This window comes from Eleginops maclovinus, chromosome 23, assembly GCF_036324505.1.
Source record: "Eleginops maclovinus isolate JMC-PN-2008 ecotype Puerto Natales chromosome 23, JC_Emac_rtc_rv5, whole genome shotgun sequence".
NCBI lineage: Eukaryota > Metazoa > Chordata > Actinopteri > Perciformes > Eleginopidae > Eleginops > Eleginops maclovinus.
In genome coordinates, this window is record NC_086371.1 from 3,470,954 (window position 1) to 3,494,994 (window position 24,041).

General features: G+C 42.1%; 3 protein-coding genes across 3 annotated transcripts; 2 read left to right on the forward strand and 1 right to left on the reverse strand.

Annotated features, from left to right (window-relative positions):
• The first annotated feature begins 611 nt into the window (after positions 1-611).
• Positions 612-11,298, forward strand: slc49a3 (solute carrier family 49 member 3). The gene is made up of 10 exons (XM_063876136.1): positions 612-1,073; positions 5,307-5,465; positions 5,615-5,831; positions 6,066-6,142; positions 7,123-7,260; positions 7,356-7,472; positions 7,719-7,871; positions 8,286-8,443; positions 8,727-8,830; positions 9,453-11,298. Exons 1-10 carry the CDS (start codon positions 909-911, stop codon positions 9,629-9,631), a joined length of 1,467 nt encoding a protein of 488 aa, XP_063732206.1. The 5' UTR covers positions 612-908; the 3' UTR covers positions 9,632-11,298.
• Positions 11,299-11,837: 539 nt separating this feature from the next.
• LOC134859585 (nuclear cap-binding protein subunit 1) lies at positions 11,838-19,050 on the reverse strand. The gene is made up of 23 exons (XM_063876135.1): positions 18,859-19,050; positions 17,858-17,946; positions 17,630-17,730; positions 17,384-17,540; positions 17,186-17,293; positions 16,886-17,007; positions 16,711-16,780; positions 16,359-16,574; positions 16,186-16,283; positions 16,043-16,106; positions 15,848-15,958; positions 15,537-15,601; positions 15,380-15,442; positions 14,814-14,888; positions 14,533-14,636; positions 14,277-14,399; positions 14,057-14,159; positions 13,495-13,588; positions 13,259-13,362; positions 12,916-13,036; positions 12,681-12,821; positions 12,468-12,581; positions 11,838-12,393 (listed from the first exon to the last, which is right to left on the reverse strand). The coding sequence occupies exons 1-23, from the start codon at positions 18,893-18,895 to the stop codon at positions 12,280-12,282; spliced, it is 2,394 nt and encodes a 797-aa protein (XP_063732205.1). The 5' UTR covers positions 18,896-19,050; the 3' UTR covers positions 11,838-12,279.
• Positions 16,217-23,536, forward strand: LOC134859588 (thiosulfate sulfurtransferase/rhodanese-like domain-containing protein 2). The gene is made up of 9 exons (XM_063876137.1): positions 16,217-19,780; positions 20,374-20,663; positions 20,819-20,927; positions 21,051-21,170; positions 21,385-21,490; positions 21,609-21,724; positions 21,923-22,081; positions 22,633-22,771; positions 22,966-23,536. Exons 1-9 carry the CDS (start codon positions 19,649-19,651, stop codon positions 23,193-23,195), a joined length of 1,401 nt encoding a protein of 466 aa, XP_063732207.1. The 5' UTR covers positions 16,217-19,648; the 3' UTR covers positions 23,196-23,536.
• The last annotated feature ends 505 nt before the right edge of the window (positions 23,537-24,041 follow it).

Sequence of the window (24,041 nt, forward strand, 5' to 3'; positions counted from 1 at the left end):
TGGGTCTGATTCATCCTTCAAAGACGACTATTTTATTTAATCAAAGGTCACACAGAGGCATTTGTTTTTCAAAAACCTCCATGTGGACTTTTATTATAAAACAGCAGTAACAGGACAAGAAACAGCATCCCAAATGTTGTAAAATACATGGAGTACTCCTGTAGCCTTTATGCAAGGATGCACCATGGATTTTGTTTATGTTACTATTGTTTTACCCCCCCCACCCCCCTTTGCAGTCATCATGAAAAAGACAACAAGTGTGTATTGAGAACTTAACTACATTTCATTCAAGTAATCAGTCCCAGCCCTGATGCTCAACCTTTTATTTCCCTTTATTTATTCGTTTATTCCGCTCATAAAATAAAACATGTGTACCATAATAGAAAGGAGCCGGGAGCAGAAAGCCTTATTTTACCTGCCCCTTACTCACAAATCAATTTTCTGTCTGTCACAGCTGCTTAAAAATACCCACAGTAACATGAAACCGAAAAGTCAACACAATCCACCATCAGCAAAATAGTTTGATAGTTTCTCGGATGTAGAAAAACGTGTGTTTTACTGTTGTTTTGTCGACGGAGTGGTTCCTCTTGACTGCAGAGGATCTTTGTTACAGTACCCTCCCGGTGTTGTTCCTGAACCATAACGCCGTGTTTGTGTTTCTTCTCCCAGCCGTCAAACTTCTTCCCGACGTCTTTTTGTATCAGATATGTGATAAACCACCACAAGACAACACCATGGACTTACCACTCGTATTTTAAAGGAGATATATTATGTTTTTAACGACTTATACTATGTTTTTACCGACTCTGTGACTCCCTACATAAACGTTACAATGCTTTGGATGTCAGTTGAGTGTTAGCTAACGAGACTAGCCACCTAGCCTTAACCGGTAAACACCGTGGATATTAATGGAGGAAGGCAAAGAAAACCGCGACGAGGTCCAGACGGTTTGTGCCAGTGTTCCTCCCGGTGTACCGAACACCGAGCTGAAGAAGCTGTTGTCTTTTAAAGTGTACAAGAGGAGGTGGTTTGTTCTGCTGCTGCTGTGTCTGTTGAACTGCTCCAACGCAACGGTGAGTGTGTGTGTGTGTGTGTGTGTGTGTGTGTGTGTGTGTCTTAAATGGGCAATCACATATACATAATGAACAATTAATGAATTGGTATGTTGTACATTACACCCAAAATACAGCCCTATTACACCGTTATTCCATCCACAACACCGTGTTATTAGTCCCATATTACAGCACTATTACTGTTATTGTTCCACACAGCCTGTCAAATGTCCTCCAGGATACTGAATCCATTTAAGTGTTTATTGCAGCTTGTGTTTTCCGGATTTTAATTGATGAAGTCAAAGCAATTTGTTCATAGCAGACAAAAGAGTTGTATTTTGGACAATTGAATTTGCCCATGTGTGTCTGATGTTGGAGCTGCCGTAAAACCCAGCCCCTAAAAAACACTGTTTTTATTTTTCTTTAATCTGCATTTTCTAATTGACTAATGTTGTCCAACAAATAGTGGAGTAAAAAGTACACTATGGAGGAGAAGTACTCATCTGGTCACATTTAGCTCCAGCCTAGTATTTGTTTTGAGCAAAGCCATATCAAAAATCACAAAGTCAAAGCCAATAAGTTTCAAATGACATTCTCCTTTGTGCACAAACCTGTGTTTCCAGATTCAAAAACAAAAGCTGCAACTTGAACCTGACAGCAGCTTGTTGTCCTTTCACTCAGATATCACGCCGTCCTGCAGTGATAAAGCAGGTGTGGCTCTGAACAACGCCTCCTTATGTTTGCTTGAAACTGATCTGAAACCCCAGGGGATGATGCCATTGATAAGCAGAGCGAGCCTGGAGGCAAAGTGTGCCGTCTCAGTCATGCAAACTGAGCCTCCATCACCTCCATCACCACCCCCCTAGCTCCCATGGGGACTGGTCCTCTCTATGGGCACTATTGTTTCCAGTCTGGGGGGGGGGCTGTTCCCACTGACAAAAGATGCTCAGCTGGTCGACAGTCATTCATGACGGAGCAAACAACAGCCGAGGGGCCAGTTAGACATCAATTTGAGCGGCATTAGCATCCCCACCGAGGCTCCAGGGTGGGATTTACAAAAACAATTACAGTAGTTGGCTTGTAAAGTGATTTAGGACTCATTTTGAGAACCATAACCATATTTACATTGTGTTAAACCACAGAAAAGACTGCCTGCAGGACATCCAGATGCTTTGTTGGGAATAAATAGGACAAAAAGTAGAAACGCCATAAAAGTTCTTCCCATTATGTGTGAAGCAAATATCCAATAGATGACTTACTTTGGAAATCAAATTTGAATAATAATTAGCTAGAACAAATGTTTTACTATTTTATTCGGGCTAAGTTGCAAAAATACGTAATGAAGTTTGACTTTGTTGAACAACTACTGATTGTTTGTACAATATAAAGGTCAAACACTCGCACGATTTACCCAATCTCATCATCATTTGATCCTCATTCATTATCATTGCTTTAATATATTCCACTGTAATAAAACAAGGATAAAACAAATGTAATAAACCAAAATATTTCCCATTATTATGTCACTCTTACTAGGCTATGTCAAATGGATTATGCTGATATATACTGTATATTATAGCCTGACTGATATTAGGTTTTTGAGGCCAATATTATATCATTTTCTGGTTGTATAACGTTTAAAGAAAATGACATAACTATATATTGCCCAACAGTCATCTTCCTTACCATTCATGTTTTTATTTGACTTTGATAATATGTTAACATGTTAAGTTCAATTGTAGTAACTTCTTTGGTTATAAACGGTTTGAATTATTTACAGCCTCAATCTGTGCACCTGCACGGAGCGCTGTAGTTTCAGTACGATATGAAACCAGTGAAACTGTAAACGTGGTGTTGCTGTTGAGTAACCGTAATGTGAAAGTACAAACCAAGGTGTGTGAAGAATCCCTGTCAACAGAAAGAGAGCTCCAGAATCAGAAAGAGAAGGACGTGTGGAAATGATCCTCTGTGAGGAACAGATCTGGCTCTGTGTCTCTGAATCAGCGGAGCAGCTTAGGAATACTCGGCTGCTTTAAAGTACATTTATTCATCGTCAGCAAAAACAGAGGGGTTGTAGTGTAGCGTTTGGTTCACAGGTCAGAGAGATTCAATCTCTGCTATCAACTCCACACGCTGCATTTCCTCTTTCATGCTCTTAATGCTGTTTCATTTACAGTTTTCTTAACCTGGATTTTGGGTTACTACGTTTACAGGCAGAAAACAAATCCCACAGCCTGTTGAAATCAGATTATCGCAGTAGTTTGGATGTGCTACATGCACTGTAGAATCCATGTTTTTATGGGTTATATGATGAGAGACACAGAGGTTTTCATTACAGTGAAATATGGCTGAATTAAAAAACAACTCACTGTTCTTAAGCGTTGAAAAATCTACGTATTTAGTCTCCCTGAAGCTTGACCGATGTCTCAGTTTTAGTTGAATTAGTTTGGATATAAGGATGCACCGATACTTATAATGTCCTCTTCCATCTGATCGTTATGGCATGCATTTGAACATATATGAACTAAAGTTAGACCCTAAGTTCTGCCTATATACGTGCTCAAAAAGTCAGGTTTGTGCTGCAGAAATGTAGCTGTGGAACTAGTTTCTCCTTGCCCAATAACAGAACCGAAGCTGCTTGTTTGCGTGACATTTAGGAGCTCATATTCCTGCAGAAAGCAGAGTAAGGCTGCGTATTGGATTTTAGAATCTGGTGCAATGTCTGATGATACAGCTGGGCGATAAGCTGCGATTTTAATAAATCTAATTGAATGAAAACTACGGTTTGATGATCGACAGAACACAGCCCGAGTTAATAAAGTGAACTCTGTTTGTGTCACATCCAACAGCATGTAAAGGCATTCATTTAATATCAATCAGAGGATAGATAATAGAAAGTGTGAGCGTAGCAGGTGATATTCAACTTAATGAACAGGATTTGTAGGGGGTCTTTATGTTGTGTTTTTAAGGATTAACTGGAGCTTTGAGTTTGTTCAAACTGCTTCAAATAGTTATTGCAAACAACAGATGACTCATTCTGAAACTTTGTAATGTTTTACTCATCCCAAATTGAATTCTACGGGCTACTCTTCGTCGATCTTTCACCCTGTGAGAGCAGAATTGAAACCATTTATTTCTCACATGAGCGGAGCAGACTTCCTCTCCGTGTCACATGACTGCAACAAGAGGTCTGACCTCCAAAGTGAAACGGGTGCAACAGGCTTTCGTTAGAGAGACGAGACTTTAGAGATATGTTTCTGACACAGGCAGTGTGTTTGTGTGTTTGTTTGTGTATATAATCAATGATATGTTTAAGTTAAAGGATGTGTATACAAGTAGGGATGATTCTATTTTATACATTTAACATTTAGACCAGGGGTGTCCAAACGTTTTTCACCGAGGGCCACGTACAGAATAATACACAGAGAGCTGGGCCGCTTCTAGAGGGGAATGTTGTCTCAAAAGTTAAGTTAGAAGTTCGCAAAACAAATCAAATGTAGGTGAATAATGCGCGATACTTGAAAAGGCATTCAGAAAAGAACAGCCTACATCCCGTCTGTCTTTAGGGGTTCATTTATTTTGTTGGCAGCTCCTTAAAACAGAAGCCTCAGAGTGCTGATAATCAGAGTAGATATGAAGGTTCCATTTCAAGCTGGTTATAGAAATAAGTTATTGGACTTTTTTTTATCAACTAAGATCTGTTAGAAAATGTTTTACATTTGAAATGACTGAATTTATTTGAAAATTGGGCTCATTAATATATTTGAACATATATATTTGAGAAGTACAAAATAAGACAAGCAGAAGTTTGATTTGTGGGCCGTATTGCATTATACTTTTAGAATTCGCAGAGGGCCGATTCAACATGGCCCCCGGGCCGTACTTTGGACACCCCTGATTTAGACTATCAATTAATGATTGAAAAAATATTAGAAAATTGTTATTAATGAATCTTTTATTTTATTTAATTGATTATGTTTAAAGCTAAAAGAAATCAACAAGTCTTCATATTTATGAAGCTGAAAAAACTGATTTATTTTTCTCCGTTTCCACAATCACAAAAGTCATAAATATTTTATCAATAATTAAAATAGTTCAATTTTATTTTCTGTCAGTTGACTGTCAACAACTAAGCGTTTTAGCTCTGCGTGTGTATTTGTATATTAAATATAAAGCCACCTTTAAAATAATAATCAGAATCAGTGAAAAATGACACACAAAAATCTCAACATTTTCTCCTTTGTGTCCTCCCAGTTATGGCTGAGCTTTGCCCCGGTAGCGGACCAGTCTGCCCAGTTCTTGCAGGTGGGTCTGGAGCAGGTCAACTGGCTGTCGGTGGTCTTCATGCTGGTGGCCATCCCGCTCAGCTTGGCCACCACCTGGATGCTGGACGTCGTCGGGCTGCGGATCACGGTACGGAACTCTCTGGAAATAAATGATGAACCTGAGAGTCCAGCTCCAAAATATCAGGAGCATCCATTCCTTTAGTGAATCATGAAGACAGGTCTGAGGAACCCGTCCCAGGGAGTTGGATTGTTTTGACTCTGTTTGTTCCCCTGCAGCTGATCCTGGGAGCGTGGCTCAACATGTTCGGGGCGCTGCTGCGTTTCCTCGGGGCGGAGATCATCAATATCCATGCAGCCCGGTTCCCCTTAGTGATGGTCGGTCAGACGCTCGGCGCCCTCGCTCAACCGCTCATCATCTTCACCCCCACAAAGATGGCCGCCCTCTGGTTCCCCGACAACCAGCGCGCCATCGCCAACACCATCGCCTCCATGTGTGAGTCCCTCTGTCAGCACTGGGAGACGTTTTGGGGGGAGTTGAGACTAATGTTCATGAATTATTACCATTTATATTATTCAGCCACCAAATGAGAGACTTGAGGCTCCTCCTGTAGGTCATACAGGCGTAAGTATACATTTCAGGGTGTTTCATAGCCAGTTTAAAACTCTTTGTAGTAACTTCACCACAGGACATGAACCAGAATAACCCAGTTATCTTTTCTCTCCTCAGCTAATCCTCTGGGCATCCTGCTGGCCAGCATCCTCTCCCCCATGATAGCTCAAACATCCGGACACATCCGCGACCTGGTGAGCCGACAGAGAGACATTTCACGTGCACTTAATCCTCTTTTCACTTGATTTGGTTTCATAGGACATTCAGTTCATGGTTCAATGAAATACTGATGTTTGCTTGTAAGTGAGCAAAATAAATGTAACTTCAGCAAATATCCAACTGTATCTACTGCAGAAGCCTCTCTACTAATGTCATTCATTTTCACATCCAAAGCTTCTGCTGATCCTCTGAAAACACTCAAACTAAATCCTCAATTTGGCTTTATTTTCATATTAAATCCACTTTTTTATAGTGGATATAACCTCCCTTTTGGACCGTTTTTCGACTTAAATGAAAAGGTTGTTTTTGAAAGGTGAAAGGCTAAACCTCACAAGGCATGGATTGAGCCAGAATATCTCCCTAAACAAACACATGTTGGACTTTACAAAGCTCTGGAGTTATTTTGGAAATGTTTGAATCCCACAAGACACCACTGAAGTCTAGGTCTGATAAATAATATAAAACAAAATAATAAGGAGAGAGAAGCCTGGACTTTATTTGCTCCTGTGCAGACATGCCACATTTAAACAGAATCAATATCATATCAGTGATAATGTTGAAGCTATGCAGCACATTCTTATTAAAATGAGATGTCCTAAATGCAAAATAACTACAATAATGTGGCTGGATTGAATCTTTCTGAGTGCCTTAGTTGCATGTATCAACTGTCAGCTGTCCATTGATGGTAAAACTGTCCAAAAATAACACAGAAAGGCATCAATGTGCCGAAAACATTGGATTCCCAGAGTGCATTGTGGGATTGCGGCTGCTCACCTGCTAATGATGATATCTATTTTTTTATTTCAGGTGTTAACATCCATTTATCACATTGTGTGTGTGTGTGTGTGTGTGTGTGTGTGTGTGTGTGTGTGTGTGTGTGTGTGTGTGTGTGTGTGTGTGTGTGTGTGTGTGTGTGTGTGTGTGTGTGTGTGTGTGTGTGTTGTCCTTCCTGTAGATGCTGGCCTATGCAGTCCCGGCGTGCATCATCTGCTTCCTAGCAACAGTGGGGCTACGGAGCAGCTCCCCCCCCACGCCGCCGTCAGCCAGCGCCGAGTCGGCCTGCTCCGAGCCGTTCATCCAGGGCATCAAACTGGTGAGCAGCAGAAGGAAACACACACACACACACACACTCGTTTCATTTGAATCGGACGAGTTCATGATTTAACTTTGACCTTTGACCCCGCGCAGTTACTGAAGAACCGGGCGTACCTGGTGCTGATGCTGTGCTTCGGGTCGGGCATCGCCGCCTTCACCTGCTTCTCCACGCTGCTGGAGCAGATCCTGTGTGTGCAGGGATACACCAACGTGAGAGCACTGCATCATGGGAGATTAAGGGTGTTAATGAGACTAATTGGAATCAAAAAAGCAGCGCAGACAGACATCTGAGAGTGGAGCCTCAAAAACATACTTCATGTACTCTTGTTATTCCTGGCTGTTAGTCTACTTACTTTTATAAAACTGCTTTTATTTTGTATACAAAATACCTAAGTGACTGATAGAAGAGCAGGACATAAACCCGCTGTGAGCAGACTGTTTGTTGTGATTCTGCAGGAGTTTGCCGGTGTGTGTGGAGCGCTGTTCATCGTGTTCGGGATCGTGGGCGCCGGCGCTCTCGGTCTCATCGTGGATAAAACCAAGAAGTTCATCGAAGCCACCAAGATCAACCTGAGCCTCAGCGCGCTCGCCTGCATCGCCTTCTCCGTGGTGAGGAACCGGAGCTGCTCCCTGTGTGTGCTTTTACTTTATAAACACTCGCTTCTTCGCCGAGTGACTTATCGGCGCTGTGGGGGGGTGAGGCAAGTTATAGGAGAGTTTGAGAAGGACATTAGGTATTCCACTCGTAGGAAAGTGCACTAAGCTTTTGTAGGAAAATTAATGCAAAATGTCAAACATCTATACAATATTAAAACAGACAATTTATACAGACAAGGTGCAAGAAAACAAAGGTGGATGAAGCAGGAGGCGTGGCTTATAAAGAACATAGCTCTCCTCTGAGTTATCCAATCACAACGCAGCTGCTCAAAGACTTCAAATATCACAACAAACAAACAACAGTGATTATGAATCCTACTGGATGCTGTAGATCTTGTGATACTCAGAGCTTTCCTCTCCTCTCAGGTGTCTCTGATGCCGCAGCAGAAAGTCGCCGTGGCCGCCGTCTGCTCGCTCTTCGGCTTTTTCGGGTTCTCCATCTACCCCGTCGCCATGGAGCTCGCTGTGGAGTGCTCCTATCCCGTCGGAGAGGCGACGTCGTCAGGACTCATCTTCGTATCGGGGTATTAATAGTGTGCAGTTTTGCAAGTCCCTTTCTCAGCCCGCACTGCCGCGAATATGGTTCATGAATGGAAAGTAAAATGGGAGAGGTGTAGAAATGCGAATGAGGTATTTCTTTATGCACGACACAACAACAAAAAACCTTAACGTAGGTGAAAAATACATGATGCTGCGGGCTATTGGGCAATTTCTAAAAAGAAAAACACGCTCAGATGAGTCCCTGGACTTATCTCTTATGTTTTCTGTGAGCTTGATATTGACGATGGTCTCCCTGTGGTGTTCCAGACAGGTTCAGTCCTTCCTCTACATGGTCGTCCTGCAGGCTCTGACCAAACGCATGGCTGACTCTCCTCTGTCCACCTGTGGGGACGCAGTGCTCAGCTGGAAGGGTACGACACTTCTTTTAAAGGGGCCACAGTCCTGCTGAACTTTAGCCTGCTGTGTCTGTGAGGTTCACTGACCTCCACTCAAAGATTCCTGGGTTTTTAAAAACGAAATATTTTAAGTAACACATCAGTGAAGCAGGGAGCAAAGCATTTACTGTGGTTGCTACCTGTCCGTGCTTACTCTGTAACGCTGAGCACCGCTTGTTGTTTCGCTTTATTAGATGGACTGATGTTTGCTAAGACGATGCTACATTTACAGCATTCCATTACCAGCAATACCATAAAACCATGCTTGAATCATCAGTTTTTTTAGGACTTATATACCATATGCTAAATTGTCTATTATTATTTCGATTGTGTATACAATTTTTAAGAACATTCGACACCATATGCCCTCTCATACAAGCACACAGTCAGTCGGTGTTTTCGTGCACTCTGAAATCCTTTATAGACACAGTAGAAACATATTGATGGTCGAACGATATCTAAGCATCAGTGGCGTTACAAGTAAAACCTCTTCTGTCATAAATGGAGTTCCTCTGTAATGAAATGATTAAAGCAACCACACAAACGTCATTATCAGACAAGATAAACCTAATTCTTTTACTCTGATTTGTGTCTTCAGTGCCGATGATGGTGCTGGGGGGGGTGTTCAGCTTCTTCTCCTGCGTCTTCGTCCTCTTCTTCCACACGCGGTACCTGCGGCTGGAGGCCGAGGAGCAGGCGACCTACGGGGCCAAACCCATACACTGCCCGACCCCCGAGAGCGGGAGTGAGAGAGAGGGCAAGGAAACCGCAGAGTAAAGACCACCGACTGACAGACAGAGAGGATTCTGGGAGTCACACCTGGTACCAAACAGAGAGATCTTTTTAAGTTTTCACTTTTCCTTCTGATGCCAACTTATGTTTGTTGAGCTACCAAAACAGACCTAATCTTCAGAATATTATAAACCGATTTTTGATATATTTTAGGCTTTTTTTTACAGAAAGATGTCATTTATAGGGAGGAAATCTTTGTAAACTATTGAGATAGAGTTCTCTGAATGAAGGTAGATCAGCATGTGTAAGACAGTTTTGTGTCTTAAACAAGGTTATTGAAACGTTTTCCTTCTAGAAATACGAGAGAAACCAAATACATAATGCGGTTTGATTCAGAACTTGCGTTGAAGCGCATTTTAACCTGCAGACTCTTTAAAGACATTCCCTCAGTGCCACAGACTTCCCTTCAGGGTTTTTCTTCCATGGGAGACAGAGGAGGTCTCGTAGCTGCATCACATGATCCTTATCCGTGTTCTGCCGCGGTGCAGAAACACGGTCTGACTCTCAGGGACTGATGTTTACTGCGGAGGATCTGGACCACTGGAACATTCTGTGCCATCAGACTCCCCCTGGAGCTGCTGGAAACACCTCCATGTCCCATCCCTTCACCGTGTTCCACCCCGTACTGTAACCACTGGAGATGCCACTGTTCAGCATCAGTCAGAACAAACCTCATGCTTATACTTTACATGAGCTGTGTTCTCTGAAAAAAAGACCCAACTCCAAACCGACCGCTACACCCTCATGGGGTCATCGCTGCAGTGTTGTTATGGCAATGAAAATCTCAGGTCCTCAAAGCTGCACATTATAAAAGGACATAAGAAAAATAATAACACATAGAGTACAATAGTGCAGGTATTTTGTTAGACCAGTCTATAAGTACTGCCCTACCCCCTTCCACTACGTTTAGTGTCGGTCTGAACTAACAAGTGTGCAGTAGGAGTTACCAAGCCTTCAAAAAGTGAGTCTGCGTCGCTTCAGACTCCACCTGCAGCTCTGCCGGACCGCTGAGTCCGTCATAAAACAGTCCCATGCAAACATTTACTGGTAAACAAAATTAAGATAGACATTTACTATCATCATACAGACGTAGTGCTGCATCACAAACATCAGATGTAAAAACAAAAACACCACCAAAGAGTTTTATTACAATTAATATTTGTCCTTTTTTTGAGTCTGAGTTATGTCAGTTCCCTTTCTGCCGGGCTCGACGGTCGATTTGGAATTGGGCCGATATTTCTGGAACTCAGGCGTAGAGCCAGGATCTGTTTCCTCTCTAGACGTAGACGCAGATAAACCAAGCAGAATAATACTGATGTGCCACTAAACGTATCCTGTGTTAAATGAAGTGCCACTCATACTGTGCTGTGGTTAAACGACCCCTAACAGCGGCTTTTAATAAACGGTCAGACTTGAATTTGTAAAGTGGTTTCAGTTTAAGAACAGGTTGAAGCCTTAAAGATGGGAATGGTTTGGGGTTTTGTGCAATAAGTTATAAATGCAGTGCTGATTGTGTAGCTGGGGATAAGAACGACTACTTTACTGACGGTTCAGTTTCTTCTTCTTCTGTGTTTTAAAGCACGTGAAATCATGAGGACTTGAAGGATGTAGACTGGAGATTGTACCTTTTAATAAAATCACGTGTTACTGAAGCCAAGGCTGCAATGATGAGTTTCTCTGCAGGCTTGTTACCTCAACAAAGCCTGATTCTTTAATGGACCGAAAAAAAGTGTACGTTTCTCTATAGAGTGTTCGACCGTTTTCACAGCGTGCATTTTGAAATATCCACGTGTGCCTCACTTTAAGAGAAATTGCTCCTAAAGTCCTTTTATAAAATGTACTGTAGTCCTCTGAAGACTCTGTATTCACTCGGATGGAGAGCCTGCCTTCTGTTGACCAGTGTTTGTAATAAATGTCACGATGTTGGCACGCTACCTCTTCTCATTGTCCATTTGTTGACTAAAAATCTCATCTTTAAAGAGTTAACATTGCAGGTAAAGGTTAAACTTCCCAAATAAATTAAAGTAGTCAAAAATTGTAAAAGCCAAAAACATCCATTAATTTATAATGAGTTATGCTCTACTGAAATATAAAGGGGATGTTCAACACTTGAAATGTTGATGAATTTGCAGCCTATAATATATGTTTCCAGATAATCTGTCAGATCAAGAAAAGGACATGACACAGCCGGGCCGGCGGATAAAGAGTTTTAATAATTTCTCAATTCCACATAAAACAAATATAAAAAAGTAGAGCGCTCTGCGGAAACCTCTCGCTGTACGATCGCCTCTCTCGCTCCGCCTGGACTCGGACAGTTTTAAAAAGGTCATTAGAACACGAGCAGGAAGTCAATCTTGAAACAAGCAAAAATAAAGACGAATAAAGGAAACTCTACAGTAAATGAATGACGGAGGACCGGTCCAACTGTTGTTTGAACTCCTACTGAAAGACTTCCTCAGTCGCACGACGCTAACATGTCCAATGGCACGAAAACATGTAAATAAAAACAAAAACTAACGAGGAGATTCTTGATGCAAGAGCTGGTAGTTCCTAATGTGTGGAGCACACGTACTGCGAGAACACAGGTAAACTTTTCATCCAATTACAAGTGTGTGTGTGTGTGTGTGTGTGTCTCAAAGCTGCAGGGCGCAGAACTGCTGGTACACAGCCAGGATGTGGGGGTCGAGCTCTGCGGTGAACAGCAGGTTCTCCAGAGTCCCCATGTACTGCTGGATGGTCACGTGGTGCTGCAGGAGAGGAAAACGTTGAGGAGAGGATACACACATGAGGTTCCTGCAGTGTGTGTGTGAGTGAGACTCACCATGAGGAAGACCTGCTGCAGTCTCTCGATGCAGTTCTTGTACCACGGCGTGCTGATGTCCACGCTGCCTGTCTCACAGCGGACCAGGTGCTCCGTCAGCAGCATGATGAAGCGCTGTGGGGGGAGGACAATGTTTAAAGTAGTGTGTGTGTTAAAGCTGCACTAAACATTGCCTGTATATGTAATAATCGGGCTATTTACAGCCCTGCGTACCTGGAAGATGACAAGGAAGAGGTTCTTCTGCTCGCTCTGAGCCGACTCCACCTTCTCCTGCAGCCTCTCGATTTGCTCCTCCAGCTGCCCCTCCTCATCCTCGCTGTTCTTTTCCATGTCCTCCTCGTCCCCGCTGTCCCTCTGTGGACAAACATTAAGCCCCTCCGCTTTAAAATCACCTCCATGGGTTGTTTAAACTGACAATACTAACGGACATGATGATGGGTTAAGTCACCTTATGCTTGTGCTGCTGTTTCTCCAGTTTGTCCTTGGCCTCCTCTAACTCCTGCTGGATCTTCTGCACGTGTTTGTCCATCTTCCTGATGGTCGAGTGCAGAATCTCCCAGACAAAAAGCCTAGAGGATGATGAGAGTATTATTTCACAGAGGCAGAGAGAAGCAGCTTATGAACCAATAAGGCAGAATACAGAGCAGTCAAAATGTTTGAGACGTTCTGAAAATAGAAAAGAATCTGAAAATATCAGAAAAAGTCCAAATTCTGTGGATCACCATGAGGGATTACAAATGACCAGTATCGAATATTTCCCCCACCCCTCGTGTTCATGTATCTAATCTCACCTGGTGAACTCGTGGGCCATGTCCTGAGAGAACAGCCAGTTTGCCACGGCAGCGCAGTCCACAATCTGCGTCCGGACCATTTTATCCACCAACACGGCGACCATCTAGAAGGCATCAAAGACACACGTAGCGTTAATCAACCGGTCGACTGTCAGCACAATGCACACGGTTGTTCTTCAGATGAGGGCGAGAGCTTCAACAGCCATCATGTTTAACATTTATTTTAATGTGTGCACCTGTGGGTGATTCTTCCACGCTTCATAAACCACTTTGAGGATGTGCAGCTTCCCCTCGTCGTTCTCCGTCAGGGCCTTCAGGATCTCATGGAACCTGGAGGAGTCGGATACAGGTGAGGCCAGCAGAACTATAAAAACTTGACTAGTGCTGAAGGATAAATCTAAGTGTGCTGCAATCTTAGTTTGACCTACTGCAATCTTCAAATCTTAAGAGGTGGAATACTTGAAATGTGTCGAAATATAATTAAAAATGGAATATTTGGCTCAAAGTGTCCAAACACAGATCCTATGGCAATTGTAAAAATGTGTCAAAACAACCGTAATTAAGTAGATTTATGCTATGAAGTTCAGCCCTAAACATGTGTGTGGTTATACTCAATGTTAAAAAGCCTACTTTGGGACTTCAAACTTTTAGAATATCAGTTCATTGAAAGGAATTCATTCGGGTTTTTTTAACTGAGTTCATCATTTAACTCTAGGAGAGAGCATTTAAAAACTGCTTAAGCAAATAGTGATTAAGACAAAATGAAATGTCAGTTTTCCGGTCGTGTTGAACACTTACTTTCCGAGGGCGCTGAAGGAGTGGCTGAAGGATTTGGCTGCCAGGTGGAGCAGAGTCTGCAGGAACACATCCACCTTCAGAGGGTTGAAGCTCTCGCCCTCATCTGAAGAACAGGAAGAGGAACGTTTTAAAGGATTTTACGTTCTTCAAGAAGCACAGGTGCTCAGAAAAAACCCGGACACCATATGTAAGATGAAGCAAACTGAAGGCAGACACTGACCGTCGTCGTCCTCCTGGTTGGGGTTGGGCACTTCTTTGAGGATGGCCATGATCTCCTCGTTGGTCGCTCGGTTCTTGATGGCGTTTCCCACAGTGATGGATGCTGGGTAACCTGGTAACGAAGCTGTGAGACAGGAGAGACACTTCCTCAATCATATTTCAGTTCATGAAGATCTGAAGAAGAACGTGGAGGGACAGGGAGAAAAGGTATTCATATTTTAGACGCAGATAAATCTACGTTATAGTAATGTTCTCACAGCTGCTCTCATCTTCGTATTTGTATACAAAGATGTTTTCAGCGGGGATGAGAGCGGAGAAGGACGCAGGGACGATGTCCACGATCCGCTGATGGTAGGAGAGTCTGCAGAGAGGGGGAAACAACACGTTTCATTCATGAGAAACCTTTGAGATTTAAGGATGAAAGAGAGAAATATACTGAAGGACATGTTATTGAAAAAGCTAGTGGCTTGAATTCAATAAAGCTGCATTAATATGGCTTCTAATTTCACAGAAAGGGAGAATTCCCAATCCTTCTTACCTCATACACTTCTCCAGAACTTCTTTGATGAACTTGGGCTTGGGCTTTTCTAGATCCATGGTCAGACAGTCAGACCTTCAGAGAGGAAACCACACCGTCAACACCGCAGCGGATTATCCTTAACTCAAACTAATTTAAACTAAGCAGTCCAAAATATTCTTAAAAACTGAGACTAAATATGAACAATCCTTTTAGGTAATAAACCAAAGCTATATTGCTTGATAAAAAAAGGTTTGATTGCATTTCAGTTTCGGTTTGCAACTTCAAAACTGTTAATAATGAAAAAAGAAGACGGCATGAATCTCTGCAGCTCCCAAGACATTCAACCATGAAGTTGATTAGATTTAGGTTCTGAAAACATGGCCATTCCTCCACAGATGTATATATAAACAAACTATATCAATAAATAGAAAAGGTTTTCTCGACCAGAGCTTTCAAACACACTCTGAAGAATAAGTCCAGACTAAAATAAAATGTAGGAAAATGATAAACTAGTACAAGGTTGCAGTAAAACAACAAGCAGCTGCTATAAATAAAGGTTCTCTCTGATCAGTGGCGTCACTCACCAGTCATCCCAGCTCCACCGAAACTGGAAGTTGCTCAAATGATGAGAAAACCAGTTGATTAGTCTGCAATGAGAAAGGAAACGTCAGGAGACAGGAGGTCCAATCACTCACAGGAGCTGCATCGTTAGTTCCCTCATTAACCAATGAGTGAACTCACCGGTCTATGCAGCTGGTGTTCATGGTGTCCAGCCTCATGAACAGCATCTCTGTGGCTTGGGCCAACTGAAGCAGGCGTTCAGGAAACGTCTCTTTAGAGTGGAGAAACGTGTTCTTAACCTCGTGCCTAAAAACTCAGGGAAATACATCCGACTGAACGATAACGACATCTTTAACGTCTGACTGTGTTTTTTGAGTATCAAAATATCAAGAAAAACCTGTTATAAAACCTACAATATACAGTTTGTTTGAGACACTTAAGACATAATAAATCCTATATTTCAGCTCCTGATTTAGACGGTGTGAGGATACGACTTGAGGCAGGGAGCCGGGCTGCAGCTTGCACAGCTCGATGAGCAGCGTGGTGTACATGACGTCGATGTGAGGAGCCGCCGGCAGCTGGAACAGTTCTCCGAAGATCACCTGAGATAAGAAACATAAATATATGACATCAGCCTTCATCTCTCCTCATGTTTCAGCACGTAGCTTTTAGAACAACAACTGTACCTCCACGATGTGATAGTTGAGCGGGATCTTATTTTTCCCTGGATAGCTGAGTAACTGGGCGGCACTGAAAAGGAAAAACAAAGAAGTGTTAGAATGTGTGTGTTGCACGTTCAGACAGAACCCTAATGAGGCGTGTGACCCACCATGTTTTCCTCTCCTTCCAATGAGTCTTGATGATGCAGTGCAGGTTCTCCTCGATGACGAATCTCTCCACAGAATGGCTGCCGGGCATGACGGGGCCCTGGGGGTGAGAGCAGGTCAGCTGTGCACTCTCAGTCAAATGTTAACATGTTTTCATAGCCAGGGCGTCACGTACCTCTGGGGCGTCGGTGTAGTCAAACATGCGGAAGACCACCCGGGGCATGGGGTACTGGGCGTCGGGCATGTGTCCCGGAGGGGTAAAGGGGGGCAGGTTGTGCTGAAGGGCCTCACACAGCACGCTGTCGAAGGCGATGTACGGACGCAGGATGTGGCGCTCCTGCCAGCGGTCCTTCTTCAGCTTCTGGATCTGAGCCCACAGGCAGTCCAGGTACTGAGGGAGGACGGGGGGGATGTGGATTTTACAATCAGTGAGCAATACAACGTCAAGGGAATTGTGATTCACAATCATTCATTTGTCCAAATTATAATGTAGTAATGAAAGTGTAGTTCTTTAATCCGTCTCTCACCTCCTCTTGTAGGTGTGGCTTCTCTGCTGTCCACACCTGCAGCATGGGGACGTGAGTCTTTACTCGCCGCCTAGTGAGTATAGAAAAGTGAGACGTTAAGGAGGAGCTGACTAATACAAAAAATGTCATAAAAAGAAGAAGAAAAAGAAGCATGAAAGTGTGGCAGAGATCTTACTTGAGGAAGCCTTCGATCTGGCTGAGGAGTCGGTCCATCTCGACGTCTTTCTTCTCGTAGAGCTCCTTCCCCACCCAGGGCAGACAGGAAAGAACCACGTACACAAACCAGTCGGCCCGGACCTGAAGGCACAAACAACACCACTTAGAAAATCACATTCTTTTCAACCTCTACAGTTAACATTTAAGAGTTAGGAGGTATAGCACATGTCTGTGTGACGTAAATAGCTTCAAAACATTCCAGTTGCACTTTGTTTGCTTTCCTTTCAAATGTTTCTTAGCTACACCCTCTTCTACCCACCTGTGGTACATCTTCCTCTTGAGTAACACTGATAAAGTTTTCGAACATGGCCACCATTGAAGGAGCCGCGATCACATGGCAGTTGACCAAGTCAGACAGAAAACGCACCTACAAAAATAAGAGAAGATATCACGTCAACAAAAAAGCGAGAAAGATGCAAGGACTATTTTAGGAGTCTATGAACAAAAGTGAACGTACCAGATAAACAGCTTCATTGTACAGGTTGTTCTTCAGAGTCTCCTTGAGTTGTCTGATCATGGCCTCCACAAACTCGCCCCCAAAGTTGTAGTTCCTGGCATTCAGGAGGCCGACCAGAGTCGTGTACACGGTCAGCTTCTCAGGGAGGAGGCGGGCGCTGTCAACGAGAGACAACTCAGTGAAACACGACCACGCAAACAGTTAGCATTTCAACATAAAAACAGTGTTCCACAGTGAGGAACTTACACAGCACATAAAATACGCAGGATTTTGTTTTTGTAGTTTGGAAGGTCGGCTTCCAGGACACCTGCAAGCCCCTCCAAGTTGCTCTCGAGGGACGAAGTACTCTGTGAAGAAGAAGTCAACAATTTGGTTTGTTTTTGCTGAACTATAGTGTTTTAAATTACAACAAACACTGTCAAAAGTGCTCTATATAGATCTGCAGGAGGTAGATTTCCAGTGTTAATGTTTTACCTTCTCCCCGACACGACATATCAGTGACTCCAGGCGGTCTTCTATTTCAATGGGCTCCGACGTTCTCCTCCTTTTATGTGCCTGACCTCCTGGAAGGGCAAAAGAACAAGAAAATAATGTCAAAGGGAGTGGAATGAGAAACATGAACTGATTAGGGATCTCAAGGGCAGCCTTGATGGAAAATACACCGTAAAACCATGACGTGTGTTTAATATTAAACAGCCCAGATTGACATGGTTCTGGTTCACCTTGCAGAGGCACTTCAACAAATGTACTTAAGAAAAGCTGAGACAATGAGTCATTAGGGTTATATATTATAGACGTTCAATTATTAGCAAGGAGGTGCATTTTTAACCTGCATTGCAAGACAAATTCACATTAGTATTAGTGGTGTTTGGCACGTAGGGACTAGAGTTAGAGACATGATGATGGAAACGTGTTACAACTTATCAATCAAGTATGAAGGTATCGCAATTGATGAAAGCAGCCATCTTCTAAAAGTAACATTAACGTCTCTGATGTTGCACTTCTGATTTAGTTCTATTTTAAGGTGGATTTTCCCCTTTACTGCTAATAATAGGTACTTTTTACTGGCCATGCGTCAGAGGTTTAAAGAAAATCTTGAGGATAATAAAACAAAGCATGGCTACATGTAATAAAAACCTACTCTCAGAGAGGTTTTTGCATTAATCACATCACTAGGTTGCCGCCCCCATACTAAGCACACAGGTTAACAGAAGCTAACCTAGTAGCTAGCTAACACGTACCGATTAAAAGGTAGTGCAATACAATTTTCTAGCTTTAAACCCGCAACTACGACCCGACAAATCGACCCGTATTTACTGCTGGACATGCTTGCTGTAACATTGAGACTTAAAAACTGAAACAAGTGCAGTAATTAATTAACATAATCGCAGCAATGTGATTAAACACGCTCCGTTAGCTCGTTAGCCCAACGTCTGAGTGTGCTAGCTGTACACATGTATCTAACGGTCACTAACCGTCATTCTCGCTCTCGCTGTGTCGTCTCCTGGACATTTTGTTACTCCGTTTCACTATAAATGAAAGGAAATTCGACCAAAAAATGAATAAGAAATAAAGTAATAATGCAGCTGAGCTTCTAGATCATTCAGCCTGTCCGCTATTCGTGGAGCAGAAAAATACTAGCGGTCTGATTCAAGTGATGGACATCCGGGGCAACAGGAAGAAGCGTTGTCTGTTTTTAATTTTAATATATTTTCCCTTTATTTATTCAAGAAAACATATGAATATCATATATTTTGTATTCAAATAAGCCTCCATAAGTGGTAGACATACAAAGTAATACAAAAATGCAGTTTCACATTTCAGAGATTCAATACAGCCAAGAAATCTGCAGAATCAGGACCGTTAAAAGGAGCACCAAGGAAGATAATGTGCTATTATAATATTTAAGATAAACACAGGTAATAAATATATATTAAATTGTATTGTTTGGGGGTAGATAATGCTGGTCCCCGCTCCAATACAGTAGGTGGCAGTAAATGCACCTTAAAGCTGTGAAACAACAGAACAAGATAAAGAAGGTGCACCGTCCTTTTTCGTCCGATGCCTATATTTACTAAAGCACGTTTGGTGACAGTTGTCTGTGTAAAACGTTTATAATGCTATTTTAAAGACGTTATATTTAATATTTTCCGACATCAATTAACATCGAATGTCCTGGTAATGCATAACTTCTATATGTACTGAAATAGTTTCATCTAGCTTAGTTTATAAGTGTTGACTAGATTGTTTAAAGCTCCTAAAAACATGGCAGAGGATGATACATCTTTATCCGAGTTCATGGACTTGGATCTGGACAGTAGGACATGTAATGGTGTGAAACAGGAGAGACAGCTGTCTGCCTCACAGAGAAGGTGCTACAGCTTGTGCAGGAGGAAGGTGAGTAAACAATAAACAGCTGATTGATGTTGTTTACTCTTACCACGTTGCAAGATGGGGAAACACAGCTAAGATAATGTGTTTTTACTGTGTCTACATGTAGTGTTAGCAGAGGTGGGAAATTACTGAGTACTCTTACTCAAGTACTGTACAATTTTGAGAGACTTGTACTTTACTTGAGTATTTTCAATTTCCTGCTACTCAACATTTTTCAGATTCTTTTAAACTCATGGTGTGATTACTGCATGGATCCGTACCCAAATCCCCAGTGTTTTCTGAAGTCTGTTCATGTGAATACGATGTGTGGGTCGGGGCATCTCTGCAGCGCATCAGTATTTATGTTTCCCACATGTATGCTTTTCCCCCTATGTGTATTACTATCTCGTCAAAAGTTATATCTTCTCAGTTAAAATGAATAAAAACAAACATTTTCGGAAGGGAACATCCCTCTTCTTTAAACCCCTTCAACTCACATTTGTCAAACAGACATGGCTTTCTATGAAGGGTCACAAATAGGTCGGAAAGCCATGATATAATCTGTGATGAGTTGATTATTCCACATTCAGGGCACCTCATTTGTTCCCCCTCCACAGTCATTTGCTGCCTTTGTGGCATCCAAGAGGGACAGCCGTCAGGAGGAGGGGAACCCATCTTGGTGCTGCTGTGGTCAGATCTTCAAAGAACACTCTGACATTCACAAACACGTGGCCCGGACTCATGATCCTGAGATACAGCAGCTCGCACAGGACGCTTATCAGTGTCTGTTAAAGCAGCTGGAAGAAGAACCTGAAACCCAGCAGCCCAACGAGTGTGAGACAGAGCCGGTGGACATTTCGGCCTGGATACCTGACACCAGTCGCATCTCTGAGGAGCAGCTCCAGAAGTATGGCTCTGATTTTGATTCCTGTCTAGGTTTAGTTTTACAGTGAAAATTCATCTTAAAATCAAGCCAACATGTGTCATTTTTAAAACATTGGTTACATTTTCTGATTTTTTTTAATACATACTGATGTCTCTCATTGTAATTCTTCTTCACAGGGGTCCAGGCAAGGTCCTCCTCTATTACCAATACTGTCAACTGAAGGATCCACATGTCATCTGTGCTTGGCAGAAAGCTTTGTGTGAGAAGCTCCACTTAACTGGCAAGGTGAATACATTATTTTATTCTGCCTCCAACCGATTTTCCTACATTGGGAGAAAGATCTATACTCATAAAAAGGAATAAGTTAACACTAACTGTCTCTTTGAAATATATATCATGTTTCTTCAGGTGAGGGTGGCGACTGAAGGCATCAACGGAACAGTTGGTGGCTCAAACATGGCGACTGATGTTTACATCGATGCAATGCGATCACACCCTCTCTTCAAGATGGAAAAGGAAGATTTTAAGGTCAGTCAGACGACCAATTTGTTGCTGCTTTAAAAATATTATTTAATTCCTGTTCATTTTATAAATGTTTTACCGAGTTCAGTGGGGCATACTGTACCTATATTAATTAACACCAAAGCCCAGGTGTCAAGAATGCAAAAGTAAACAAGTCCTTGTATTCTTTCTTATTCTAATTCGATGTATTTGAAGTGTCTGTCTCTGTGTGTGTGTTCAGACAAGTGATGGTGGTGCAGAGTGTTTTAAAGACCTGAGGGTCGGAGTCTATAAGGAAATCGTCCCAATGGGAATGGATCCTGATGTGTTGTCCTACCGACTGGCAGGTATAGTATGTTATATATATATATATATTTCCTATTATTGACATCTGATCTTCGGGAAGGAGTTTTGTTTTGTAACATCTGATTTTGCAATGAGTTACAAACCTGTCTCACCTCTCAGGAGTTCACCTGGAGCCAGAGGAGTTCCATAAAGAGGTGGAGGCTCTGTTGACTAAACCGGATGAGAACAGTGACACCATCCTCCTGGACTGCCGCAATTTTTATGAGAGTAAAATTGTAAGTAAAATATAAGTTTTCCCCCAAAACATTATCTTAGTTTTTGGCAAATTATACATTTAAATGACATTGAAAAAGAAAAATTCCTACTAGATCCTTAAGAATATTCACTTAAAATGGAGAATGACAGTTCCCTACACCTACGAAATCCAGGTATTAATTACTGTCATTTTGAACTGTGTTAATGTTTCCCCCCAGGGGCAGTTCACTCAGTGTCTGGCCCCCAGCATCCGTAAGTTCAGCTACTTCCCGGATTACGTGGACCAGAACCTGGATCTGTTCAGAGACAAGAAGGTGTTGATGTACTGCACCGGGGGGATCCGCTGTGAGCGCGGCTCTGCGTACCTCCGCTCAAAAGTAAGAGAACTCGTCTTGGACTTAAAGTACAGAGGGACAATTCTTATTTATTTGGGAGTTAAATAGCTAACGGGACGGGCTCGTCTTGAAGTAACTCAAATGTTGTTGAGTAGTCATTGTCTGCTTTTCCTTTCACCAACCCTCTGTTAACAGTCGGTTAAGTAAAACATCTTAACGATATCACCATGAAACTACCCCAGTTGATCACTAACAATAAAACAATTACATTTTAAATTAAAAGTTTTCTGAAATGGTGTGTTTAAATTGTTTCTTTTATTTTATTCCCATAGTTGACTCAAAGGTTTATACTGAGGGACCTTTAGATATGTCTTTTTGTTACTCCATAAATCAGAAAATGTATTCAAAAGCCATTACAAAGTGTGTTTTTGCCATGTTTCCAGGAATAATATGTCATTAAATCCGACTTTGAATCATATTTGAACCAAAAACCTCAAATATAGATAGGAATAATTATAAGAAAAGAGGTGTATTGTCAATGTGCTTCAATTTAATATACCGATTGGTTTTTTTGTTTACCTGTTAAACTTTAGGATGTGTGTAAAGAGGTCTTCCAGCTGAAAGGTGGAATCCACAAATATCTGGAGCGATTCCCCGAGGGTTTCTATCGAGGGAAACTTTTTGTGTTTGATGAACGCTACGCCATCGCCTCCAACAAAGACGTCATCTCAGGTTAGTCTGTGGACAAAATACCTTATCAGCACTCCTTACTTCATCGAATACAGGCAGAATAATACAAATAAGTACCAGTACTGATCTCAAATAGTTAAGAGTATTGAAACACATTTAAAACCCTGACATTTAGTTGTTGTCTAATGGTGGTTGTTGTGTTTAAAGTAATGAAGCTTTATGTTATCTCTGTGCAGACTGCAGGTACTGCGGCTCTCCCTGGGACCGGTACCAGCTCTGCTCCACTCGGTTCTGCTGTCAGCTGGTTCTGTCCTGTCCTGGCTGCAGACAGGACGGACACACCGCCTGCTGCCCTGCCTGCCAGACCAAAGGACAGGCTCAGAGCCAGGCGTCCCCCTCTGCACCGCATCACAAAGAGGAGTGTGAGTGCACTGATGGACGTCCCAGAATCCCTCAGGATGCGTAGTGATGGAGAGGCTACGATTGGACATCAGGGCTTTCTGCCACATGAATAATGATGCTTGTCCAGGGGTATAAATCCCAATGTACAACCAGAATAATTGAAAGGTGTCCATTTTATTTTAGAGTCATGCTTTTTTTATATGAATATTGGGAATTAGGCCAGATTTGATTGTTTCTAAGGAGTTTTATTCTTAAGACATCTGTAAGTCTGGTACTGTACATTTGTTTTTAATATAAGAATACGTATCTGCAAAATCAATGAGTTTTGATCCATGGATTTTCTGAAACTGGAATGCCTCATTAATGAAATCTGAATACCAGGTTTATATAAACTTGTTATTTTTGTGTGTGCTTGGTTTTTTCTTTTTGCTGATTATTTCTGCTTATTACTAGTATAACAACTTTTAGTTACAACCATACAAAAAACACAGTATTTATAGCATTTATCTGGTGCTCTGCAAACCATGCTTCAACACTTAGAAAACCTCAAGCAGCAGCAGCACGTCTCTGTGGCTGACTCCGGGTGCCACCAAGAGAAAAACACCTCATAATTGGGGGGAAACACACTTGGTAACATGAAACCATGCTAAAGCAGACCACAGGTAATGATAGGTGTACCTTTGTGTCTAATTCAGCTGCGTTTCAGCAATAGGGATATAAATTCCTGAGTCTCCATGAAGTAAAGATGCAGTTGCATAATTTTATTTCTAAGCCCAAGTGCAATATCTTTGTTCTGTTATTAATTAAAAAAATAAAATTGTGCTATTCAAGATTAATTGTTAATGTTAAAGTTGACAAGAGTAATTTATCTGAGGGTAAATTCACATATGGCAGAAGCAACAGCGACAGC

Bases quoted from the DNA above. Each gene is read 5' to 3' on its own strand.
- LOC134859588 (XM_063876137.1), top strand. From the start codon at position 19,649: ATGGCAGAGGATGATACATCTTTATCCGAGTTCATGGACTTGGATCTG. The intron at 21,171-21,384 runs GTCAGTCAGACG...GTGTGTGTTCAG, and splicing joins TGGAAAAGGAAGATTTTAAG to ACAAGTGATGGTGGTGCAGA. The intron at 22,082-22,632 runs GTAAGAGAACTC...GTTAAACTTTAG, and splicing joins CTGCGTACCTCCGCTCAAAA to GATGTGTGTAAAGAGGTCTT.
- LOC134859585 (XM_063876135.1), bottom strand. From the start codon at position 18,895: ATGTCCAGGAGACGACACAGCGAGAGCGAGAATGACG. The intron at 17,947-18,858 runs GTTAGTGACCGT...TTGCCCTTCCAG, and splicing joins CAGCGAGAGCGAGAATGACG to GAGGTCAGGCACATAAAAGG. The intron at 15,959-16,042 runs GTACAGTTGTTG...TTCTTATCTCAG, and splicing joins TCAACTATCACATCGTGGAG to GTGATCTTCGGAGAACTGTT.
- slc49a3 (XM_063876136.1), top strand. From the start codon at position 909: ATGGAGGAAGGCAAAGAAAACCGCGACGAGGTCCAGACGGTTTGTGCC. The intron at 5,466-5,614 runs GTACGGAACTCT...GTTCCCCTGCAG, and splicing joins TCGTCGGGCTGCGGATCACG to CTGATCCTGGGAGCGTGGCT. The intron at 8,831-9,452 runs GTACGACACTTC...TTGTGTCTTCAG, and splicing joins CGCAGTGCTCAGCTGGAAGG to TGCCGATGATGGTGCTGGGG.